The sequence below is a fragment of the Limulus polyphemus genome, unplaced genomic scaffold (genome assembly GCF_000517525.1).
Source record: "Limulus polyphemus unplaced genomic scaffold, Limulus_polyphemus-2.1.2 Scaffold96, whole genome shotgun sequence".
NCBI classification, from domain to species: domain Eukaryota; kingdom Metazoa; phylum Arthropoda; class Merostomata; order Xiphosura; family Limulidae; genus Limulus; species Limulus polyphemus.
In genome coordinates this window covers 904,309-931,294 of record NW_013665706.1, presented here as the reverse complement: position 1 = coordinate 931,294, position 26,986 = coordinate 904,309, and the positions used below count along the sequence as shown (strand labels likewise).

Below are 26,986 nucleotides of genomic sequence, written 5' to 3'. Positions count from 1 at the left end.
GTCAGATAACTCAACTTACCACTCTACACAGAATGAAAAGATGTGACAACAGCTCTTATTATACTAATTCAGTTCTCTAGTGCACCAATAATCATAAGATGACATGATTCCTGCACATATGCAGAAATGAAATTTCTTAACTTTTCCATGTCCATTTTTAGAAATTCAAGGACTATTCCAATCGAGTCACACAAGAAACTGCACCAGGACGTACATTTTCAAATGTAAATATCATACAAGTATTGGTAAATAATGTTTTATATGGTGAAGGAGCGTTAATATTTTTATTACTAATGTAGCAGTATTCAAATGTAACTGAATTATTTGAAAATAAAAATGTCATAGTGTTTCAGTGTTTATTGTTTGACAGTTTGTTTTGCTAACTCTCCAAATCAACTGGGATTGTTTTCTTTTCTGGCAGAAAGTAAAAGTACAGACTCTCTCTGAAACAGGTGATTGCAGGGATGTCATGAGAATCTCTTTGTACTGCCTGAGAATAGTGTCACAGTCCCTTTATTTCACTCTGCCTGCATTTACCAGACTTTTTAGATGACATGAAAATTTGACCACACTGGATGATGCATTTAACAATATTACTTTTAGATTCAAGCAGCCATGTTCCTTGCTAAGCTATAAGTTAAGGGGATTTTTGAATAATTTTCACAACAACAATAACCCTAAGGAACTGCCTGAATTCAAATCTAAAGCCTAGCAAGTCTTTATCACTAATTTTTGAAGTCCTTTTTAAATCATTAAGGACATTCTTTGTAACAAAACCAGTATGAATTTTGGAAGGTTCCTTTAAAATATTTTTGTCAAATCCAGGTTTGCAACATATATAGTCCAGTTATGTTTTTCATTCATTCTGAAGTGAAAAATCTTTCCAGTAATCTTATGACAAGACCAAAGGGATCTGCAGCTATAAAAGGTAACATCATTTTATCATGTGGAATTATTTGAGGAAAGTTTCAATTTCTCTAGCAACTGAGAGAGAAAAAAAACTGTTTTGAAGAGGAAAGAAGGAATTATCAGCTTCTAGAATACCATCATTTGACTTTCATTTTGGTGGGTTTTTCTGTGCACCTACATATGCTTTAGGAGAGGTAGCAGGGACAAGTACTGTTACAAAATGCCAATGTTCTTCAGCCATAGGTGTGTACAAAACTTTGGTGGAAGATCTGAGCATCCAGTTACACTTTTGAAGTCATCAGCTCTTGCTGAAGACTTCATTGAAAAAAATAGTACAAATCTTCTAGTTTCTTCAAATTTCCAGTCATCTACTTTACAGTCATCTTTAAAAGTATTGTAAATTATGTGTAAATCACATGATCCAACAACCAATAAGTGTCATTTTGGACTGATTTATTAGCTTCATTTGATAACATTTCATGTTATTTCTAATTAACATTGGAGTTACCCATGGATATTTACAATAAGCTCTTACAACTGAAGTCTGTGATGATAGAAAACAGCTTGTCAAATAGATTAGAGGTAGTACCATGTTTTAAGAACTCTGATTTTTATATATCTTGTGTGAACAGTTTGTTTTTTTCCTTCCAAAAGTGAGCATGAATGTCACAGTTTTATCTTGAGGGATTTGTTCAAGCTCTTATCAAATAAAAGAAAATACCCATCAGACTTCTGGATTTTCTGCTTCAGTTTAATCAGCTAATCCACATACAGTTGAGTATGAAGTTTTGTCTTCCCCACGTAAACGTTTTTGAGCAATTTCAATGTCAGGGAATACTCTTGAAAATATTATTTTATTACAAGTTACAACTTTTACAGTAAAGAAGAATATTTTTAAAAACAAGTGCTTGAGAATGATCATATCAGTGATCAAAATGTCGTACCTCTTTTAAAAATATTCCTCCTTGCTAAAAAAGCTGTAACTTGTAATAAAATAATACTTATAATCAATAGGTAAATTCAAAACCAAACTATTAATACTCAAATTAATCTCAAACCAATAAAACTTCTGATCTTAAAACATCAGTAGAAGAAACAAATGACTGATTGCTGGAAGTTGAACTGGTGTCAGTCACAGTGGTAGTTTAGTTTTTTAAGATGGGCACTTTCTGTTCAAGTAGCTTGAAGAAGAAGCAGATAGTAGTATTGTTGCTTAATATTGCTTTCAATGTCTTTATATTTTTGCCTTTTTCTTACTTGTCATATTGACTTCACAAAGCTGCTTCTCCCCTGTTGATAATGTTGAACTGTGTGAATCCCTTTCTAACCATTCCTGGTAGTTTAAATTTAATAAGCAGCTTGTTTTTAAACTATACTGGCCTGGAATTTTGCAAACCTACAAGGGTGGGTGATAGAAATAAATATTAAATTTACAATACAAACAATGGTCATTTGTTTACTTTATACTGTTCTTATAACATTATATTCAATACTCAAATGCATCAAATCATTTTGTAATGCTGTTAATTTTTTTAATTTGGTTGTATTAAATAATATTTATCATAAAATTTCTATTGAGATATATATATTAATTATTGTTAATTATTCATTAAGAATCCCTATTTTTATTATATGTGTATTAGTATGCATCACTATAATTTTGCTATTATTGTTTCGATACAATATGCCTGTTTTAGCAGGATTCCTAGAATTTCAGAGAATTATTTGCTAAAAACAAATAGATCTAGGCCTAGTGTGAGTGAAATTGTTTTTAGACTGATGATGTACATGATAGTCCATGTTTGGTTTGGCTGCACTGGATGTCCAATATATTGTTAGGCTTTGAGTTATTTTGGAAATTTTTCACTAATTGCAGGTCTTAATGCAGCAATACAAACACAGAAAATAGATTTATACAGTTGCTGTATATAAAACGTGGCATGTGTTTGCACATTTTCTACAAAAACCTGATTTTATGGTAAATGATGAAGCTGGTACATTTTTAACCGTCATAAATTTATGGACAATTTCAGTTATGCTGTAGACCAAGTAAAAGATGAAATTAAAAATTCCTTGGTGTGACTTATACTACTAGATGCAGATATATCACTTTCTTTCTATATCAAGCATAAGCATACAGAAGTATAATAAAATGTAACATTAGCAAAAATTAAACCTAAGCCTAACAAATGCTGATATACCAAAAACAAGCAGCAACAGATAAAGATTTAATACAAAAGGTACAATTTATTATTAGATCTATATCTGAATCCTGCAAATACAACTGAATGAAGACTAACTCCAAGTAAAATGTCTTCACATCTGTTATTTAGACATGTCTATAGTGGAAAATTGGCTGATTTCATTGAAAATGTATGGCACTAATAGACCTCTACATCTAATAATGAATGCATTTTCTGCTTAATCTCTAAAAACTAGATTCAACATTAGATCTATTAAATCTAATTGTTACATACATAATTCAACTTGCTTCTCATACCATACAAAGAATAAGGACTAGGCCTCAAGTTAGTCAGGTAGGCCTATATCTATCTGTGTAGGCTTAATTAGGTGTCTGAAGTTGTAACGATTTAATAATTTTTACTATGTTATAATGTAGATTAAGATCTAGAAACTATATCTAAATCTAGTTAACACATTAGGCCTAGGTGCTAACATTAGACATGTTAAGTTTTAACGTTAGTCATGTTAGTGTCTGATTCACAGGAATGATTTTAAGATCTAGCTTCTGTATGTCCCTAGAACTAGTAGAAGCCCTATAGAGTATAATGTGTTATGAAAACTGTAATCTTTTAATACAAATTCTAGTGTTTTCATTATCTTGTAACCAAACTTGCAATGTTTATCAAAGTATTTAAAAAAATTTACTTACCCAGTTAAATCATGGTATAAACAGATTGGTTAAAATATGGTGACCATGTTCTTGGACCCATGCAGGAAATCAGGTGATAAATAACATTAAAAAAAATTTTGATAGTTCAGAAGAAGCATGCAGTAAGAAATGTTTTAAACTCTCTAGGCCTAATATTGGTGGTGACAAAGGGGATAATCTTAATATATCCAAGCATGAACCTGTTAAGTTTTTTTATAAAATAAAAGTATAGTGTAGTGGCTAAAAATGGTATATTTTTGGCTGAATACTCTATTGAATAATGGGTTCAAGTTCTTCAAATGGCTTCCAATACTTCCTTTTCAGATTTTTCATTACCAAACTTTTTACTCAAAATTGAAACATACTGGAAAGCTAAAATAAAATTTCCTTTATTTTTTAATCAAATCATTATATACCATACATTTGCCACTCCAAGGCTTTCAGATAAATGTCCATTTATTACGTCAGTAGTCACACAGTTCTGATGTTGAACATTGTAAGAATTTTTCTAATTGAAACTCTTTTAACCCTAAAATTAGAAGTTGATCATACAGAAATTAGCAGCTGTTTTGGTCATCGCAATACTTGGCAAACAATAAAAAAACACTTAAATTACCTTTCAACAATAGTTTAGTATTAGTGTTCAAAAACTACAACTTTTGTGCTCATCAGTTTACCTACTGCAGAGAAGTATTCTTTTGAATATCAGTTCTTCCTTACATTTGTGTCAAAATTTTGATGGAAGTCTATTACATGTTTCATAGTAATTTTACCTATAGAAGATCTATTTTAAGTGCTAACCTAGTCAATATTTACTGGGAGAATGTCTGTATGTCCTGCTTACTGTAATCTTAGTTGCAAGTGCAAAGTTAAAAGGTGTGATGTTTAGAGTTGCACAAGTAACTCGATATAATTGATTGCCTATGAGCATCAATTGATAAGTAAAATAATCAACTACTTGAAGTTACAATTAAAATAATTAATGCCATGAATGTAATCAACAACTCAAATTACTGTTTCCAATTATCACCTTTTTTTTCATTGTTCTAACTATTCAAGTAACTGAAATACTGCCTTTACCAGTTCTCATTACTATTTTTAATTTATTCAAGGTTGTTCAGCTTCCTTGATTGGTCACAACTCACAAAAATAATCAATTCATCAAAATAAGTAATTCATACTATTTTTGATTATTACAATTATCCTCTCATGAGAATAACTGATTAATAAATGTGGTGGATGTGGTTTCTGTTGAAATTAACATGAAGAATAACTCATCCAAAAAATATTTGAATCCAATCAAAAAAGTACAAGAATACTGCAAAACAGAAGAAATAGTAAGAATACGATATTTTGTTTTTGTCATTGTGATCATTTTCACTGTCTAAGGTCGTTATGTGATTGAAATGCCTTAACCAAATAAAGTCAAAAAAAGATAGTTAGAAAACATTTGTTTTTGTTTCTCTTAGATGCTCTGTGTTCTGGATGCATGAACATTTTGAAAAACGATTCTAATAGTGCAAATCAAACTGGAATGGTCCTGAGAAAATGTAGCCTTATTTTGGAAAAAACTTTTTATCAACACCAAAGTAATATTTTGTAAATTTCAAATTGCATTTTTCAAAAGGAAGAGATTACACTCTAAACTTATGCAATTTTATATGATAAATTAGTTTAGTGAATATTTTCTTGTTCAAAGCCAACATCAAAACATGGACAATTTCTGTATGATTAACTTGTTAACATTAACTTCTAACCAGATCAAACTACTACTCAAAGAAAAATTAAAAATCAAACTGGTAATGAGTATAGCTGATTAAATATACTTTTCTTATGTTCTTACTTATAAAGATTAGAAAGTATAGTTTCATCTTGTTGGGTCCCTTGCTGTTAACAATATTTTCTGCTGTAATTCGAGTATTATCTCATGAGGTTTGACCAGCTTAGGAGATTTATGTTAGTCCTAAATACATATATTAAACTAAAAATGCAAACCAATGTCTATAATAAAAAGTATAATACAAAAAAGCAATAAAATCAGATATATAACTCATTCTTACCAATGCTGTTAAAGAGTGTAACAATAATGAAATATACCTTAATTACAAAACTCACAAACACTAGCTGTTGGCTTCAAGTACTGTTGCCAATTTAATGTCGTGTTTCAGGTTTAAATATTAAACACAAACAGTGGTACTTGACTAAAAATATTACAAATTTATAAACATAGCAATGTGATGCTGCCAGTTGCGAGTTAAGTTCAGGCTGGGTGCCATTTTTTTTATTGAGGTTTAAACACTAAATAAAAGATACCTGAACAAAAAGCTGTTAAAAAAAATAGATAGGCCAATTACAGATGCGACTTATTTATCATACAAGAAAACAATCAGATGACAAAACATTTCATTCTTGTAAGATAATCCAGTTTACTACTCTACAAATAATTGCAAGCTGAGACATGAGAACAAAACTTACTACAGTAACACAATTCTTTGTACCAATAAACAATCACAAGATGAAACTCCAAAGCAGACCCCATTACTATAAGGTTTTTAATTTCAATCTACCAAGTGATGAAACAAATTTGACAATCTTCATTCCAATAAATAGAAGTATTCCATGGTATATACAAAAATTAAGAGATAGAAATGAAAAAATCCTTACTCCAGTGAAAAACAAATCAGTACTTCCGAATATGAACTACCAAAAAATATATAAAAATGACATTAAATCTCCTTCCAGCAAGATGAATCACTATTCTGCACAAGCCACAAGACAGATATGACAACAAACCCCATGATAATGTGATGACTTGGTTTTTGTATTCAACAAAAAAACAATTATTAAACATGGATTTCAAACTGAGACTTTTGAACCTGAATATACCTGAAAAAATACATTCATCTCATTACAAGCAAACTTCAGTATGCTTCACAGAGTTGAAATTTGTCATGTTACTGTGTGGCTCAATTTTTTAAAACTTAAAATAACAAAAATGCATTTCTATACCTGAGAAATTACGTCTCCATGTGCTGTTCTCACTTGATATAAATAACGATACTTCCTTTGTCTTTGCTCTGCTCGAGATTCCTCTCGTCTGATTCTTTGGAGATTGACTTGTCTTGTTCTTCTGCTGGGTCTCACTGAGTAAACACAAAGGGTTTTATCAGAGTACCTTTTGTGTAGTTATTTACAACAGGTACTGGACCATTGCTTCAAGTATTACTAGATGCAAATGTGATACAAATATGTGACCTACCAACTAACAGGTTTTGGTACTTCACAAACAGCATTGGACAAGTGCCAATACCAGCTGTTGAGAAAATAAGAGAACTCAGAAAACTGGAGCTAAATAATCACAAGGTTGTATCATATTAAAAATCACCTGACAGAATTTTAAACTTTTGCATTTTTATTATCATTGTATAGTTAATCTATTTAAAAAAAAACCTCTAACTCAACAAATATATGTCACACATAAAATACACACAGTTATTTACTATCTCAAAATGACAGCCAAATCATTAGCATAAGTACCAAAATGTTCAAAAAGAATAATGAACCCACAGTATTACTAAGCTATAACTTTTTATATTATTATTATAATCTACTTTACTACTATTACTATTATTCTTCTAGCATTATTTCAGTGTTCTTCAACAACTAAAATAAGTGTTGTCCTACTTTGTACATTTAATTCTTACACCGAGGAAGTGTGCAGTATTCGTCTCAGTCAATCAATGAATGTGTTACACATGATCCTTGATTAATTTATGCGAGTTAATGGTAACAAATTATAAGCATGAAAAAAAATATTCTTTAAAAGAAAATGTGACAAATCAGTGATTAAAAAGGGGGAAGGATTTAGAGTATTAAGACAATTATGTTTTAAATGGGACATTTAGCAGCTGTGTAAAAATCCCCTCAATTTTACTCTGTCTCTATTATTCATAGGTTTCATGTTAAGAAATATTTGTCCCATTGTAGATGAACATAGCTTTGCTAAAGTTAACTGCTAAGTGTCCAGCAGTTACTACATTAAATTGACAATGAAACACCTAAATCACAATCTCTTTTATTGCCCTGTGATTTTCTTGTATCACAACTAAAGTAAACACTCACTTTCTTCATGGTGAATGCCTCGGCCAGTGATTTTCCACTGAGTTAATCCACCAACTAGAACCATGAAGGGCCAGATCCCAAGGATTAACCAGGAAAACCAACAAGGTGGGTGAGAAGGGGCCACACGAACACGATCCCAGACCCAATAGAGCATGATGAATTTTTCTATAAAATAATCTGCACTCGCTGCTATTATAGCACCTCCATAGATGCTTGTGCCTAGTATTGTACAACCTGTAATGTACCAATTCTATTTTTAATTATTGGTTATCTCATAATGAATTGTACTCAACCACAAAAACACAAATGCAGTAGCTTATGAAAAGAATGATAAATAGCTAAATAAACCCATTAAAAGACGTAAAATTATTGATATCTTTGAACAAACACTATCAAGAAACCATTAACTTATATAAAAAATACATAATAAATTTATGTAATCAAAAGTACAAACTAAAAACAAACAGACTTTTGTGACATAAAAACACATAGAAATTGTATTTGATATTATGCTTTTTTGAGATTATTTACAGATTATAAACTGTATTAACTTAAACTGCTTAAGTCATCTTAAGTTTTAATAACACTTGTCACAGAAATAAAGCTAGTTCTCAAAGTAATGTTATATAGCACAAATTGAAATTCTCACTCAAATGTATACAACAGTAATTAGGGACAAATGTGTAATTGGTATTTAATATTTGTGTCCTTAATGTAACTTCTAGCAAAATGCTCAAAATGTTTGATATTGTTTATCTTATTTTCAGTTTATAAAAGTATCTGAGTATAAGGACAAAAATAGAGAACTGAGCTAAAAGAAAACTGTTGTGAAAAAAAAAAGGTACCTTGCTAGCTTTAATAAGATGTACGATGGGTAGTACAGTGAGAATGAGCAAACACATTATTTTCTTTAATATAAAAATGTCTGAAACTACACATTTCTGTTTAATACTTATCTGTATTGAGAATTTTTCTTGATCAGAATGGTAATGAATATTATTGAGTCAAAACTACAAAGGAACCATATAGGCAAATTCAGAACTATTGGTATTTGAAGTTGCTCTAATGGAATGAATTTTGTGTGTGAGCAAGATTGAACTATATTTTACAGGGCTTTTTGTTCATATCTGTTATTAATGGGCATGAGTGTAATAGATTTGTTTTCTACCAAGTCAATGTTAAAAGTTATTCTCCACACAATGGTTATTCACTTTTTATGTTATTCTCATCACTGTTTTAGGTTACATTTAAACAATAAAGATTAAATATTTTCCCAGTTATTAGATTTCGAAAGACCTCTAGAGTATAGTTATAGTTACCTTTCTGGAAGAAAAGTATGATTACAGCACCCAAGAGGCCACAACCAAGCAAGATTCCCACTGTTATCCATACTGTAGTAGGCGAGTACCAAAGATAAGCTACCATGATGGCAGCAACTCCAACAAAGAGCCCCATGTGAAATCCTGTCATGAAGAGTCCTACATATTGCACCAGCATTGTGATCAGTCCAAAGAGCAAGCCTGCCCCAAGTGCTACACCCGAGTTTCCTGCAGCTGGAAGTAGTTTTCCTCCAGACAGATCAAGTAAACCACAACAGACCCAAAGATGAAACCAGTGAGAAACATCACAGCTTTGAAACAACGATAACCTGGAATGATTTTTAAGGACACATAGTATAAAACAGTTATTGTTTGCATGCATCATCATATAATTTTTAGGATATTTAAATGTTTCAATAATATTTCATTTTTAATGCAAATATAAATATTATTGGAGTCCATATTCCTCCTACTATGTAACATCACATATTTTAATACCATAACACCACATAAAATAAAGTGCATGATTAACACAATACATTCTTAATAGTGCAATGACACAGGCCTGTGAATTTAAACTTCATAAAAGTTGTTTTGGTTTTAATAATGAATTTTCCATAAATCAATTACGCAGATCTAGAAAATAATATTCATTTTTTTCTATCACTTAATGATTTTTTACAAACTGGGAAGAAAAAAAAACACTCTTACTTAGATCAAATTATTATTTTGGTTACCACAATGAACATTTTTAATTATTATGTTTGTTAACAAAAATATAAACAAACTGAAGGAAAGGGAAGAACACTGATGTCAAACAAATATGCATCCTCATTCATCCCGATTTTTTTGTGAAATCTACGTCTTTTAGTCTCAAAAGTAAATGTTGTGGTCTTTCTTTTATGTATTGCATTATGACGTTTTGTGAAAAATCCGTACGTGATGAAGAAAAAAATGGATATTTTCAGAATTGGCATACAGGAATTACCGTAGAACATGTAAAAATGTCAAGACAATAAAACCATCACAGGCCTGTGTAATCAATTAGTATTCTTTGGATCTTTATATAGAACAGAAGATGGAAAATTAACTGCGTGTGTACATAGACTATTTTACTGACTTCTGTTTTGGCAAGTTCCTCAACACCAGGAGAAGCCCATGAAACAGTTTACAGGTTTAATACACTGGTTGAATTCACCTTAAAACTACATGTACTTAATAAAAAAATACACCTGTCAATACTCTAAGAGTAAGATAATTAGCACTATATTTTATATCAAGTATTTTCAAGTTTTTCCTTTAAAAAATTTGACAGTCATTTAAACAGATGACTTTAAAGCTATAGTTGAATCACCTATGGATTTTCAATTAAACAGTTTATTTCTAAGGAAAAAAAGTGAGGGATGCAGGGAATGCAAATTTAGTGTTCAGCACAGCACGTGCTTTTGAAGAATCACAGGATTGGTATGTCATGAATGAAACTTCCAATAAACAGTGTCAGACAACAAAATTTTGAATGAGATTATAATGACTGAAATATGTACAAAAGACTTTCAATCGACATGGATTTTTATGGATTTCAAGATTTTTTGAAGAAAAAAAATTATAATGAAACATGGGACAAGTCATCACATATTAACAGAACCAAGTGATGTAATACTAATATAGAAAGTATTTGTATACTTTTAAAACCTTATGCTCAAACAGTTTGATAAAGAAGCAAACACTGCTGGACGTTCTGATTATTTTTCCTCAGCAGCCTTTTAAAGTATCTTAATTTATCTACATTTTTACCTTGTATGAAGGGTGTATATCTTATGTGGCACTGTGAAGGACTTGCTAGCCCTTGGGGAATATTGTGTAGAAGCAAAAACCAGTTCTGTTCCCCATTAATCATACTTATGCTCTGTAGAAGCCAAGAGATATACAATAACCTGTGTCTTATAGAAAATCTGAGACTGCTGTGTTGAGTTTTTTTGTACAGTCTACTGATTCTTCTGTAATATTTTATAGGAATTGCATGTGGGCATTTCTTTGAAAAACTAAAAGCAATTTATGATATCATATTTTGTTTTCATAACTAATACTATTTACTATGATGATTCACCAATGACATCAAAAACAATCATTGATGGGTGATTTATTAAATAATTAACTCCACTTTAGCAATTAAGAAGTGATTTTTTTAACTTCACAAGCATCACACATCATTATAAACGTTTCGCAGCTGATATAATACTATTAGTTTTTTATTCCACCTGTTCTAGCAATTTTTTGAATGATTTGTAATGAGACTTTGCATTATTCTTGATTAGCAAACACATTAATGAATATGATGTTCATCTTCTTAAATGCATGGAAAACAATACTATTAGAAAAAAAAAAGAATGAAAAAGTTCTAATGAAAAAGTGCCAAGTATTATATCTTATCAAGAACAATGTATTTCTGATTAAAAAGTTAATGTTTATGTAAATATTCTAAGAACATAAATATTTAATTAAAAAAGAAGATTATTAAGGCAAATTGCATGAATTTAAGTAGTAGCAAGACAGTTGGAAATAGAACTGTAGAAATCAAAAAAGTTTTAAAACCAATGACAAAGGCAACTACAGAAATTCTAATATATTTTTAAAACTATTTTAGCCTACTTTTTTGTTTTACCAGTGTTTATGTGGTTCAAAAAGAAATAATTTTATAAAATCCATCAGAAGCTTGTGGTAGGGTACATAATGGTTTTATAGATTGTAAAAAAACATGAAAAATATATCTTTCTTTGACAGAATGAGTCATAACCTTCATCTTTTGACTCTTGTATAATCAATTTTAGAAACTGCTGTTATACTAAAGCCTTTCACAAACTACAGCACTGCTTTAGCCATACAACATATGAATGAATGCCGATATTATAAAAACAAAGAAAGATATATTTACATTATAAATGCATATTTTACTTCTTATCATTGAAAAATGTTTTAAGTGCAATAAGTAAAATGTTCAAATATGGAGGATGAGTTGTTGTAAACGTCTTTTTAAACGATTACACACATTACCCACAACTAAGTCCTTGAACAGAATAAACAACAGTCAAAGATAATACACTTAAATGTATCCTCTGGAGGAATAATGCATGAACAAATTAATTTTCCTACTGAAAATACGTTACATTTCATCTTATAAGATTAGTAGAAAAATATTGAGTACTAGGATGTGCTTTTCTGTAAAAACATGAAAAATGTTGAACTGATACATATTGAAAGGAAACATGTTTACTGGTTATCATTTTGTTCATTCTAAAATGTATTATTATATCGTTTTAAAAAAAATATTATAATAAGGATCTCGATTAAAACTAAAAACTTAAGTACAGTAGTTTAAAAATACTGCCCACACTAGTGAATTTGAAAACTTACCATAAAGAGTGTAAACAATACCAAATACTAAGTACATCCCACAAATTACTGCTGTTGTGATGTCATAGTTATAATCAAAATACAAACAACGTGAGTCCTCATGGTCTTCCAGTACAGTGTTGTTGATGGAGGAAGCCAAAGAATAATCATCATCAAGGGCCATCTTCAGTATAAAATCTAAAAAGAGATTGTTAATACCAAGAATTCTAATACTATCTTAATGTCCTAATCAACTGATATTCACAAAAAATATTTTATTTATTTTGAATTTGTATCATGTATACAGTCATAAACAGTTGTCAGATAGTAGATATCTACAAATCACCATGTAATAACAATTAAAAATAAGCATTTCCTTTACATATATAATTGGCAAGCTAATAATACATCACCTGACCTTAAAATACCACAAAAATTATGGAGGTTTACTGTTCACTACTTTGAGGAAATTTATTCTACATTTATAATCAAAACTGGATTTAACACATAGTGTTGCAACCAAAAAAAAGAGAGACTTGGATGTCTGAAACAGAAGTTTTCTGTTAGTTATCCACGGTTTTATATGACTATTGCTTGGTAAAAGGACATGCTGATGACAACATTTTTACATGGTGAATCTAAGAAACTCTTTCTATCACTATATATGTTCTGTAGATGAAAAACTGTGAATCTAAGAAACATATAATACAACAAAAATTCAAACTTACAAAAGTACGTACTAAACTTTAGCAACAGGAACAGCACAGATTTATTGAGAAACATCTACACCTTATGCAACTACACCCGGTGAAGCGAATCATACAGTTTTTAAACCATTATACAGTATTCCTATATTACAAAATAAAACAGGAATATTTTTCCCTGACGAAATCTTACAAGCACCACTGCTATTGCGAAGTTTACATATGTAACTCTAATGTTAAATATAATTCGTTAAAAAATTCTTGTACCCATTCCGTTTACATAACATAGGATGAAAAAGAATTACGTTCATAAAAGAACACGAATGGGTGAATGATATTTACGTGCATTATTAACGTGATTGGTGGGGAGCCCTATATGAGCTATGGGCCCTGTACAACTTTGGTTAATCTGGGCCTGGGAGCAATTATTGATGTTGATCAGCATCATTTTCTGTATCATATTGCACTATTAAGAATTCACACGGTCTTCAGTCCTGCAAAGAGATATTACGAGTCAAACGACTGGTGAAAACCCTGTGCTCACTCATTAACTTCGTACACTGAACAGTGACTGTTTATCAAGATCCGCGTCTGATTAGTACGCAAAAAAAAAAAATCATGCAACTCTTTCGAACGTGTTGAAAGCTTGATACGTTGGATCTTCAAACCGTCTAGAATGTGATAAAAAATGAATCTTTGATTTTAAAAAACTGCATAATATTCACATACCGTAGTAAATAGTGTCTTGTGAACAGTAAACAGGAAATTATGAAATACGTGATGGATTAAATATTGTTTAACACTGCATAGCCAAATTAAAGGGTGAATATTGTTGTAGTAAGGTTACACTTTGTTATATGAAAAAAGGTAGTTTTATCTTACTATAAGTATAACGGACGTAAAACATCTTTGTACAGTTACAGTGTTGTAACTTCAAGCTACAACGCTGAACGATGTGATGTTAGAAAGGCAGTTTCTCATACATAGTTAAAAACGTCAAATTTCGAAATTATAATGTTCAGTTGCAGTTTGTTATATTTGGAATTTTTGCACACAGTACACAAGATCTATCTGCGCATATTTGTCCCTCATTTTGAACTGATAACACAAGAGGCATGACAGCTTGTGAATAACACCAATCGCTAGCTCTTGAGCTAATCTAATTGGACAGCGGGATTTAACCATCATTCTTACAGCACACCCTCGACCCGAAGTGAAGAGCGCATTCTTGTCTCGGCAACAGAACCATGAACCCTCGGATTCTCAGTCCGGGCACGCTAAAATTAGGTTACAAATGCGATTTTCTAGTATTAATAACGAAACACAGCTCGGACAACAGTCATCGAGAGGTGACAGTCTTGAGCTACATAGCAACTTTTCATTGCCTCACACACCAACTAAAGACCCAGACCCAAAAGAATAGTACAGTTAAAAGTATAAGCAACAAATAATGTAAGTTTCTATCAAGGAAAGTTTTAAGTAAATAAACATCCATTAGATTACTATGGCTATATCATATTATCATATGTATACGCACATGTACACACATACACGATACGGCATTAGGCTGTAGACATTTACTAATTAGGTTCGTCACAATTTTTTTTTTTATTTACGTTTTCTAAGTTCTCTGGTTACTCTTAAGAACAAATAAAAATTGTAAAAGTTTGTTTAAAAGTCATGCTAAAAATGGCTCCAGTTTTAACCAATATATTCATCTTTTTTTATACCTTAATTCTTCCGGAAAATTTGAATAACTTTGTACTGTTGCTTCTCACATATTTCCTACTAGTTAACATTAAAGTTGAAATTACAGGTAAAAAACTTAATTCAACATAAACTATTTTATATACATAGTTCTAAAATCATGCCTAGATTAGTTCAACTAAATTATACATGAATTTTAAAATGTAACATTAACACTGAAAACGATGAATGTATTTTACTAGTTTCATACGTCTTTCAAATACTACTTATTCATGCTTGAAGTTAATAGCTAAATATTAAATACTTACTAAAAACAATAACTGAAAATAGTATATTTATAAAATCTACGCAGACAAACTAATTACCTTCACTCATCAAATACTTCAATTTAAAAGAGGAAGGAACTTGTGACGGCCTTGATTGACACCAGTGACTCTGTTTCCACACTTTATACTGATCATTTTTTATTAGGTTTTACGATTCTAGTTTACATTGATATAAAGAAGACTGCTAGTTCTTCTAATTAAATACAGGCCTCTTGTGTCGCAGCCACTAAGAAAAAGACGTCCTCCATGCGTGGGTTCAGCTATCGACTAACAGTCGTATATGTACAGATAGTTTAAAACCGTTACAAACCTCCTCTGTCCCATGTATAAAGAAAAATGCTACGCTTAACCAACTGTAATGACGTCACGTGAACGCCAGTCGGCGCCAGATTAAACAACACAGACGGAGGTGTTTAACACTAAGTTAGTATGTAGCATATGATTCAATTAAATAATGAAATATATGTTAAAACTCACCTCTATTTATACCGATAAGAGCACGTGGATTATAAAATCTGAGGTCAAATAGTCAGAAGCTCATGAGATTCTTGATTTAAAAACCAAGTTCCACACTAAAGATAACAACAAGACTATGCGCACTACAACACCGGTGATTTTAACAATTAAACAATACGGTTCATATCTTTTGGCATAATTTCTAGTCTTACTTCTATTACCGCAAGATATGTAACAATAAGTCTTCATGCTATCCTTGACTGAATTCTGAGCTTTTATTTCAGGAAAAAAACCTTGAAATATCTGAACCGAATCGCAAGGTTTGATGATTGTATACTCATAATTTTAAACACTGTTATTAAGTTAGGTTTAAATTTTATGTTTTTTGTTCCCTGACTATTCTGAGTGATAAGGTTCCAGGAGCGAACTAGTCTATCTGAAGGGCCACCAACAACACGTGCGACGAACCTAAGCTAAGTGATACTCAAGTTAAGCGTACCCCAAACAATGCAACGCAATCCCAACATGACCAATTTTGACACAAGGAAAATCGCGAAAAATACAGGATATCGAAAACTGTCTATATCTCTGCTTGGGATTTGAAAGAAGGTATCTTTGTACCAAATCCCATGTAAGTTGGTTGATATACACTTGAATAGTTAACGAAAACCCTAAAAAGGAAAACCCTTTCCTCGCTGAAAATTGAGCAAAAGACAAAAATTCCAAATATATATATATATCTGTTTCGGACATGCAAATAGTATCTTGGTAACAAATTCCATGTAAATCGGTCGCAACAAGGCTAAGTAATTGACCAGAATCCCTAAAATCATTGGTTTACTTAACCTTTTAACCTATCCCTAAAATGAAAAAAAAATTAGCATATCCCACATTTTTGCATGTATATATATATATATATCTGGGACCTGTAAAAAAGTATCTTTGTACCGTGTAAATTGATCAAAACGTAGCCGAGTAATCGAACCAAAATCCCCAAAATTATGCTTTTTTGTGAGCTCTGCCCCCCCCCTCTAAAGGAGACTCAAAACAACCAAATCCAACTTTTTTTTATGTCAATGTGTTTGACGCATGAAAATTTATATTTTTGGCAATTTTAATATTGATTGCTGTAAATATGACCGCACAGGAGCTCAAAATATACATTTTTGGGTTGCTTGACTTTCACCCCCTTAAAAAGGCTTAAATCAAAAGATGTCTGGGCGTATTGGACCAAGTTTCAAGTCAATCCTCCGAGGAATGAAGGAATGGCGGTCGATTGAAATGTGTTTGGATGAAAAGCAGTACGTCTCTCTGCGGAGACAATAAACAATTCGTCATATAAACAAGAAATTAATGCGGCATATTCAGCTCATTTTTTCTTTTAAAAACTATGCTTACTATAGAAATGTTTAATAATCGATCACGACATTATAGTTTGTCGAAACGTTGTACATTTGCTGTTATGTTAAACTTATATTAAAGTTTTTCTTCATTACCCATTCAAGCCGTCTCCAGCCATTATTAGTCTCAAAGTGGGTTCCTCGTCATCGAAAAAGTAACAACTGTTTTAATTAACCTTAAATAAACACCATTATCAAAAAAAAAGGAAGAATCGCAATATGAAATATATCATTAATTTCTATACATTATTTATCCAAATCAAATACACCCTGATACACCAGTATACATTTCAACAAGTTTTTTTTTTTCGGCTACTGTTACAATTTTTCATCTTTACATTTGTACGTTTTGATACTGAGTTTCAAACACACACACAAATATATAATTTTTGTTTCCGGTACTTGACGAAAAAATTGACTATTTTATTTTTAAATCTACACTCAACAACTATACATTCAAAATTCAGTTTTAATAAACTAGTAACGAGTTATAGTAGTCAAATGTATCAATAATGTCTCGTTAATATAGCCCCTGGTGATTTTTTTTATTATTACAAACTACTTTTGACATTTTTCAAATACAGAAGAAATATGACGTTGGTTCGGTTTTTGTTATTAAAATTTTTATTTGTACTTCTTCCAAAAGAAAATTTTAGAAATACATTTGAATGAAATGTTCTAAGGGAATGATAAGCGCAGAATTTTACAAAAACTACGTTTAACCTCGATTAATCACGAATTAAGCATGGGACGGAAATGGCAGAAAATTACATCATTTTGTTTCAGATACTCGCGCAAGATGTTTTAGTTTATTTATATAAGGCCTATCTGTGTTGGCTGTCCCCAATTACGCGCGCGTACACACAAACTTACGAACTGGATGTAACCTAAAATGACTACACGATATACTATAGTTTCTTTACCTATAGTTCATTATTAAATGAATCAAATGTGAAAAAAAGAGTAAAACCATGTACTCAGGAATGCGTTATCCAATTTTATCAACATCGAAGTTTACAACTAAGTTTTTTAATAATGGCTGGAGACGGCTTGAGTGGGTAATGAAGAAAAACTTTAATATAAGTTTAACATAACAGCAAATGTACAACGTTTCGACAAGGTTTTGTCATCATCATTACCCACTCAAGCCGTCTCCAGCCATTATTAGTCTCAAAGTGGGTTCCTCGTCATCGAACTAAGTTTTTTGTTTGCTTGTTTACCTAAATAGCTAAAAAGAAGCAGGAAGACTTCTAGTACTGACATTTTTTACCAAGAAATTGTTAGTCGGACATTCGGTCCTCTTCTTGCCCAACTGTACATAAGAGACACAGAGAAATGGAGTGACCCTCATCAGTGGACAGAAATATACCTTACCCCAAAATCTGCCATTTATTTCGGAATCCATTCAAGGATAATATGGAATCAACAGATGCCCTCACCATACTCAACATCCACAACCAAATGCATGTAAACAACTTTGGTGTGTCGAAAACTTGCGGGCACCTTGAACCCTTGTGAAAGATAGCGAATATCTGATGACAGTTTTGTTTAAAAAAATAAAAGAAAAAAAAAGGGAGCAATGGCAGAGAAAATACAAACACATATATGTATGATATTCAGTGTTCACTATGGAGCTCTTACTGAATTCTACCTGTTATAACTTCCAATTACTTGAAGATTTGGATTTTTAAGTACTGAGCCTTTGATAAAACAATATTCACCGTTGTATAATTATAAAAGGAAAATATCACTAGTTATTTTATTATGTTGTAAATATTAAATACATTACAAGTACGCACTTTCTAGCCGTTATATATTTCTAAGGTATACACTTGTTTAGAGCTCTCATTTTATAAAGAGTGAAACTTATTTTCACTAGATGCTCGCTCGTCGGGCGTGGTCTGGTAATTAGCGTGCCCAGACTATGAATTTGAAGGTTCACGTCTCGTTGCTACAAAAATGTCTTTGGGAGCGTGAGTGCGTTAGCATATATGAGCAGAGTAGCGCATGAGTTGGCGGCAGGTGCTGTTGCCTAGCTGCCTTCCCTCTGGTCTATCAGTTCAAAAGTAGGAATGGTTTTGCGCAGATAGGACTTTGTGTAGCATTATGCGAAAACTGAATATAAGCAAGCCCATATACCTGAAATAGACGTACAGGGTGAAAAATCCTTGCGTAGCCGGTGCTGTAGGCTGGTAGTAATGAATCAACAATAAGATTCCAAAATGACAATTCTACAAGCTGCTTTTATAGTTGTTTTTCTGGAAAAAGAAAAACATCGCCAAAAACATTTTTTTTTTCTCTCCGACAAACCAGTGTTATATATGATGAGTAACGTCTAAGCTTCAAAGTATATCTTATAGTTAATGATACAACAACGCAACAATACTGATTATAATAATTTTCATTACACATCTCTTTATTACCCCATAAGAGTTTCTAGTAAGAGTTGATTGTAACAAAGATAAAGAAAGATTATTACAATTATTCTCAGTCTTGTTGTGGTGTTATATCACACTATCTACTGAGCACTGTTTCTTATGATTGTAACATAAATAACATTCATAATTATCACTCGGAACTAAAAACCGAAAGATGCAGTTACTACTCAATGACTGATTATATATTAGATTAGTCTTAAATATCAAAAATACTCTATTTGGACAAATATGCATGCAATTAAATATGATTTAATATATGCGATGACCTATAAAAAATGAAATTATTATTTCACTTTGTATGTTCATAACAGGTGCACGTCAATAATCATTATATAGTGTTACGCATAGGTTAATTCTAACTGGACAAAACACTGGGCCTTACAAATCGATGTGTGGACTGTTTTTCTGAAATATGTTGAGTGACAGTTTACACTTCTACGTGAACTCACTTCGATTTCACTATATATTGCAAGCTTTCGAATCTTTCAACGTTCGTGGTCACCCATCGTTTTAAGTTATTTTATTTTTCTACAGACACAATAGTCGACTGTTGAAGCAACACGTGAGCTGACAAATATCTCAAGAGTAAATTCTCCGGATTCTAATCTCATCTTCCACCATTTGTACAAATGCACTTAGAGATCTTATTGTAATGCACATACACGCTTTGCACACCTTTGTCGTAATAAAAAAAAAATCGCATGGGAAAAAACACACACACAAAGGGAAAATATATGGGGTAAAGCATTATTATCAGGCAGGCAGCAGCACTGCCTATATAAGGTTGGCTCGGATTGTTCGTCGAAATGGTATTTTAAATATCTCCTCAATAGGTCATCAGAACTTTACAATACTATACAGTGTTTCCTTTTTATAATAAAACACGGAGCCTTTACAAATCGATATGTGGGCTGTTTTTCTGAAATATGTTGAGTGACAGTTTACACTTCTAGTTCTGGGAATATTTGTAAAATCATAGCAAAACGTTTTAATTTCTTGATCTTTTTTATTACATAATAACTCCAAAACAATGGTGAAACAAACAATTTCATTGAGGTGACTTAGTTTCAAACGGATTATCCGCTTTTATAAGTATTATTAATAGCTAGCAGTAATTAAAAAAAAAGTCATAATTCCAGTATAAACGATGTTATCATTACTCCTTGAAGTTAGCATTCTTACAGAAATTTGGTGTTCCTTTAAAAAGCTTAAGTACAGGGTGAAACAGAAATTACAAGCCAATAAAGATAAACAATAAATATTACAGTTGGAACCTTATTGTATTTAGAACTTGGATATAAGTACAACCTTCCTATGTCTATTGAAACACTGAATTAAAAAAAAAAACAAACAAGTAAAGAAAAATATTTTCAAAAAAGGAAGTGAATGTAAAGATGGCTAATATCAATCCTTCAAAAACAATGCGAGCAAGATAGTAGGGATGACATTTGCATCATCCCTACATACTAGCACATGCAAGAATCAACATATAGCAGTACATATCTATAACTATTAAAATCACAACTGAGATTAATTTATCCTATTTTTGTTTGTTAACATACTACTACACTGTGTGCCTGTGCTATTATGTAGGGATGACATTTGCATCATCCCTACATAATAGCACATGCAAGAATCAACATATAGCAGTACATATCTATAACTATTAAAATCACAACTGAGATTAATTTATCCTATTTTTGTTTGTTAACATACTACTACATCATGAGCCTGTGCTATTATGTAAGGATGATGCAAATGCCATCCCTACTATCTTGTTTGCAGTTTTTGAAATATTTATATTTGCCATCCCTACATTTTAAAAGTTTTCTTTCTTTCCTTGTATGTATGTATGTATGTATATGTATATACATATATATATATAACTTGCCATTCTATCTCATCATTCTAACAAATCTAATCTTCGTTAAATGCCAGATTTCCAACTAAATTGCACCAGCCATATGATTTCAGTAAAGCCTTTGGGTTGTTCTTTGTGATTATGTAAATAAGAGGAAAACTTATGCCTTTTCTCCATTGTAGATCCTTTCAATGACTTTGCTCAAAGTTTAACTGGTGATATTCATTTCCAATTTTTCTTTGTGTTGGGTGACAAAATTCTTTAGCCCATGCCAATGAAAGTTTATGATGACAGCCAAGGATTCCCCTTTCACACACACTGCTGAATTTTTGTAGACGTCATGTTACTTTTGTTAATATATGGTCAAACTACCTCCCCCCCTTCAATGTGTATATTTGGAACTTATTACACGCTTCTTCATTTATGCCTAAGTAAAAAATATTTTATCTTAACCTTTCTAACTATGAGGGATTCAGAACATTTCTTATAATAAAGATGACACTTGGAAAACACATAAGAGCAGAAAAGCAGAAACATTTAGCTACAAGTAAACACCTGATATCCTTATAGTCTTTGGAATGAAGTTGTTTGTTTTTTAGTACAAAGTTGTACAATGGGTTTAGTACAATGTTGTGTCCATTGCAGTGACTGAACCCCCCAAAATTCAAACTAACATTATAAACACTTGAGCATCTACTGACCCACTGGAGGACTATAGAAGAAAGAACTTCAATTTAAGTCAGGATTACAGTGGTGTTCAATCTTCAACTTGCCACACCTATCTAATTTCTAACTTGCAGTTCTCTAATTTTTTATTATTATTATTTAATATTTCATGTTGAATTATTATTACCTTTAATTATTTTGCAATTTTCCTTTCTGTTCATCCCTTAATTCCTTATCATTCAAATAATTTCTCTACTCTTTTTTCACTATTCTGGCTAATTATATTGTTTCTCATACCACTTGCTCATACTAACCCTCTTGACCTCTACTCTAAAAACTGCTATAGCCTCTGTGAAAGTCCTTTGCCATACCTAAATAAACATTTCAGCATTTTCAGAGGAGTCTACCAGAAATACTCATTACATCACAAAAGATCACATGACTACATTTTTCACCACAAATTCAGTACACAACTGGCAATTAATGCAAAAATGAGAAGAGGTTATGGTCCAAATACCATTGTAGTTAATGAACGATGAATATTAACTGTATGTTCCTGTAATTTTTCTAAGTTGCAAGTAGTTCATTAATGTTCTCTGAAATGTGTTAAATGTTATTAAAAAAATCTAAATGTAGGTGTTAGTTTCAACCTAAGTATAAGGTATTGGAGAAGACAAATTCTCTCTTTGTACAAGTTAAAAATGGAAAAACAGAGTCAATGGGCTCTTACAGGTTATAAAACTTAGGAATTTTGAAAAACTCATGTCAAAATATCCCTATGATATTCCTCTTCATCTTTAGCTTATGTATATGATAACATAAGAATAAATATATATTTTTTTCTTTCTGAAAAAAGGATCCACTCAAGGGAAAAAAAGCAAAATTGTTTCCACCTCTTGAAATTAGCTGTAAACCTGAGTAAAGACTTTTTCATCTTTCACACACACACACACTCACTCACACCAGCATACACTCAGATGATCTTCAACATAATTACACATTGAGCATTATTGTCAAAATCACAAAATGGTTTGTCTGTTTTTGAATTTTGTGCTTGATATCCTTAATTTTGAAGTGATTGACTAGAGGGAAGGCAACTAGTCAACACCACCCACCACCAACTCTTGAGCAACTCTTATACCAATGAAAAGTGGAACTGATCATCACATTATAACAACCATGACTGAAAGGGTAAGCATGTATGGTTATTGGTGACAAAATTCAAATCCCACAGATTGGGAAATGAGTGCCCTAACCACCAGGCCATGCCCACAAAATGGTTACAGATTATATAACAAAATACTACACATAGCCTTGTATATAGTGTATGTGGTTCTATGTAAGGTTTAAAAATTACCAAGTATTTTAATCTAAACATTGATTTACTCTTTGTTCTTATATTTGTTTCATAAACGTTCAATGTTAATATTTGTAATAAAATTTAGACTGCAGGTTGTTGTTTTTGACTTGTCCGAAATTCTGAAGGAAAACTCACCAGATAGACCCACAATAGGCTTTAAAATTACTTTCTACATGGAGTCGATTCTATTTGAGAGCAAATTGTTATTTTCAACTGATTATAATGGGAGTTCCTATTTGCCCAACCATTAGCAACAATACATTGCTTGAATAGTTTAAGAGATCTAGCAACCAGAACATCAAGATATTTTTCTTTAATAACACTGTTAAGGTTGTTCCTATCAAAATCACACTAAAAACTCAAATTGTGATATCCCACATACATTATCTTATATTTACTATAATTAAAAGCCATCTGCCATTTATCCACCCAACTCATCAAATCCTTTTGTCAAACAGCATCATCTTCCAAACAGTCAAAAACACCCAAAACTTTAATATCATTAGCAACTTTAAAAAATATAATGGCAATTCCTTCATCTAAGTCACTGATGTAACTAGAAAGGGCAAAGGTCCTAATACTGAGCCCTGAAGTACCCCACTCATGACATGAATCCAGCATAACTGAACGCAAGTTACAACAACCCTCTCCTTTCTTTATTCAGCCAGTTTTTTTTTATCCAATGAGCCAACCTATCCCTCAAACCTACAGAGATAACTTTTAACACACCTTTTATGTGGCACCTTGTCAAATCCTTTCTGAAAATCTAGATCACTAAACCCACCCTTATCTACAGTAAATGGAATGTTGCAAGCTTAGATAAGGCTTAAACAATAAAGGCTAGATTTCTGGCTCCTGGTTATTTACATATTTCTTAAACTAGGAAAGTTCAGAAACCAAGGAATAGGTATCAAAGATAATTAACATTTTCTATTTTGTAACAGTGCTGATATTTTTTGACAAAGATAAGGCTTTACTTCCCAATATGCCACTTGAGTATTATTATCATTCCAACAAAAGATAATGAGCTGACTTTCCTACAGTGTTGCATTTTACTGCCTTTTTATGTTATTTGATTAATGTAAAACAGTTGTTATACAATAACTACTTAGTACTTACAGGTTATTGTTAAGATTTCTCTGATGTGGATGAGATAGGTTAGTTTGATTTTTTTTTTTTCAAAGCAAACAAATAATATTGCTTTTATGCAAATTTGTAAATAAGAACAAGACACATCGAGCTTTCCAAGAAAATAATTTCATTAAAATACATCAATTCTTCAGATGGGCACCCTAACTGTTATAAATATTTTTAAGAACAAATCTGAAGCTCAAACCTTTTATTAGAAAAAAAAGAAGTCAAACGTAATGATGTCATCCAAGTTTTGACCCCACTTGACCCAGTCAGGCTGATTTTTATTCCTTTTATGCCTGAAATAGCATTGTGTACCAAACTTCATGAAAATCAGAGGTGGTAGAGTTTAAATTCAACATTTTTAAAGAGTGACCTATCATGAAATAACCTTTTTTTTGTTTCTGTGTACTTGTGTGTGTGTGAAATTAAATGGATAACTTCTACATATTGTAACAGGGAAGTAAAAATCTACTATCCTGATGCACAGAAATATTTTAGTTTGAGCTTTGGCTACTGTATATTCTATACATACCAGCTTAAGACAAATGAGGTTCAGCTTGTATGAAATTTGTGTGTGTAAGATCCAACTCTATACTTAATTATTAAAATTAACAAATTTCTACTGTCACTGACATTTTTGTATGATTGGTAGCCTATTTATTAAAAGGTATAATTTAGCTGTACTGAAAATGTATTTCTGATAGGTGCTTAACTCCTCTCACAAGATTAATGTTCTTGTTCAGTGCTGCCCTCTATATGCAAACTTTTTCTTTATTAATGCCACAAGACTTCCGCTGCCCCCTCCATTTGAATTATATTCCAATATGTCTCTCATGTAAATCATCATAGTAGTAGTATATGTTCATGTGACTCCCTCAACACCCCTCTACCAAATCCTTACTTTGAAGTTTGGCAGAAATGTGAGCAGTGGAGAAGTGGGGAGGAAGGGTGGGAAGTTTCAGAGGAGGTAAGTACCTATTGGAAATACATTTTCAGTATATGAAAATTATAACTTCTGATACAATACTTACCTCTACTCACAAGATTAGCTAGAACCCCACATTGAGGAGGAGGTGGGACCGGTATGAAGGGACGAAAGAAGTACCCCAAACAAGATCCGAAGATCAGAAGAGGGGAACTGCACCACACCTGAGCCAGGTAATTTTGATGGCTCAACTTCAGTGTTTATTAAAATGGTATCAAGAAGCCATACCATACAGGAAATTGCTATATAACAATGAAAGGCCCTGATCAGACACAGAAGCCTATCCGGATCTGGTCGATTGTAAAGATGGGATGTAGAAGGAAGGGAAATAGGAGAAAAAGATGAACAATCCTCCCAAGCTGCTGCGGTCTTAGGGAGAAAGGAATGATCGAGGATAGGAGAAGATAGGTAGTGTGATAAAGGGTATGTGAAATGTGAAAGGCAAATCCGACTGTCCACGTCGACAGGCTAAGAGAAGAAGAAAATATGTTTTAAGAGACTGATGAAACAAGGAACACAAGGAAAATGGTTCAAAAGGAAATAAAGTAAGGGCATGGAGGACCATATTAATGTCCCAATCCAGAAGGGCAGGATGCCTGGGAGGTCAACATTTCCGAAAGGAATGCAAGAGCATGGTAAGAACAGGGGAAGTAAAAACCCTATGGTATCAGGAAAAACAGAAAGTATGGGATAGGGCTGCCCAATATCCAGAAAGCGAGGAGACTGAAGACCTATGGTCGATGAGCCTGGTGAGAAATTCTGCCACATGAGCCACAGAGGGCTTGTCATCAGGCCTGTTAGCACACCAACAGCAGAAGACTTTCTATTTGCATTGGTATACTTCCATGGAAGATGGCTGTATGGAACTAACTAACAAGGAAGCAACTCATAGTGTGAAACTGGATCATCTCCCCAAGGACTGGACAAAAGCCAGGCATGAAGTTGCAGGATGTGGAGATTAGGATGCAGAATGTGGGATCAAGGTTGACAAAGAAGGGAGGGAGAAAGTGGAAGAGTGATAGATGATGACAGGAGTAGATGTTGTAACCTTGAAAACCAAGGTTGAGCTGGTCAATAGGAAGCAATCAGTAGGACCCAACAAGGGGTGAAGTGGACAATAGAAATTACGTTATGAACCAATCGAATTGGAGGGTACACATAAAGATATTTGTGTGATCAATTCAGGCTGAAAGCATCCACCACCAAAGCCTGTGGATGCAGTACAGATGACCTAAAGAGGGACAACTTGGTATTGAGGCCCGTGGCAAAGGCATCCAAGTGGGGTAGAACCCCACTGATGGCAAAGATTTATGAAA

General features: G+C 32.2%; 1 protein-coding gene across 1 annotated transcript in view; it reads right to left on the bottom strand.

Annotated features, from left to right (window-relative positions):
- The window catches only part of LOC106469381 (transmembrane protein 198-like), a 20,967-nt gene extending 5,320 nt beyond the window's left edge, over window positions 1-15,647 (bottom strand). Inside the window, 6 exon segments of the mRNA XM_022398732.1 lie at window positions 6,812-6,945; window positions 7,925-8,158; window positions 9,244-9,489; window positions 9,492-9,572; window positions 12,655-12,831; window positions 15,410-15,647. Of these exon segments, the coding sequence (XP_022254440.1) occupies window positions 6,812-6,945; window positions 7,925-8,158; window positions 9,244-9,489; window positions 9,492-9,572; window positions 12,655-12,831; window positions 15,410-15,419 (882 nt within the window). The 5' untranslated portion in view covers window positions 15,420-15,647.
- Window positions 15,648-26,986: the final 11,339 nt, after the last annotated feature.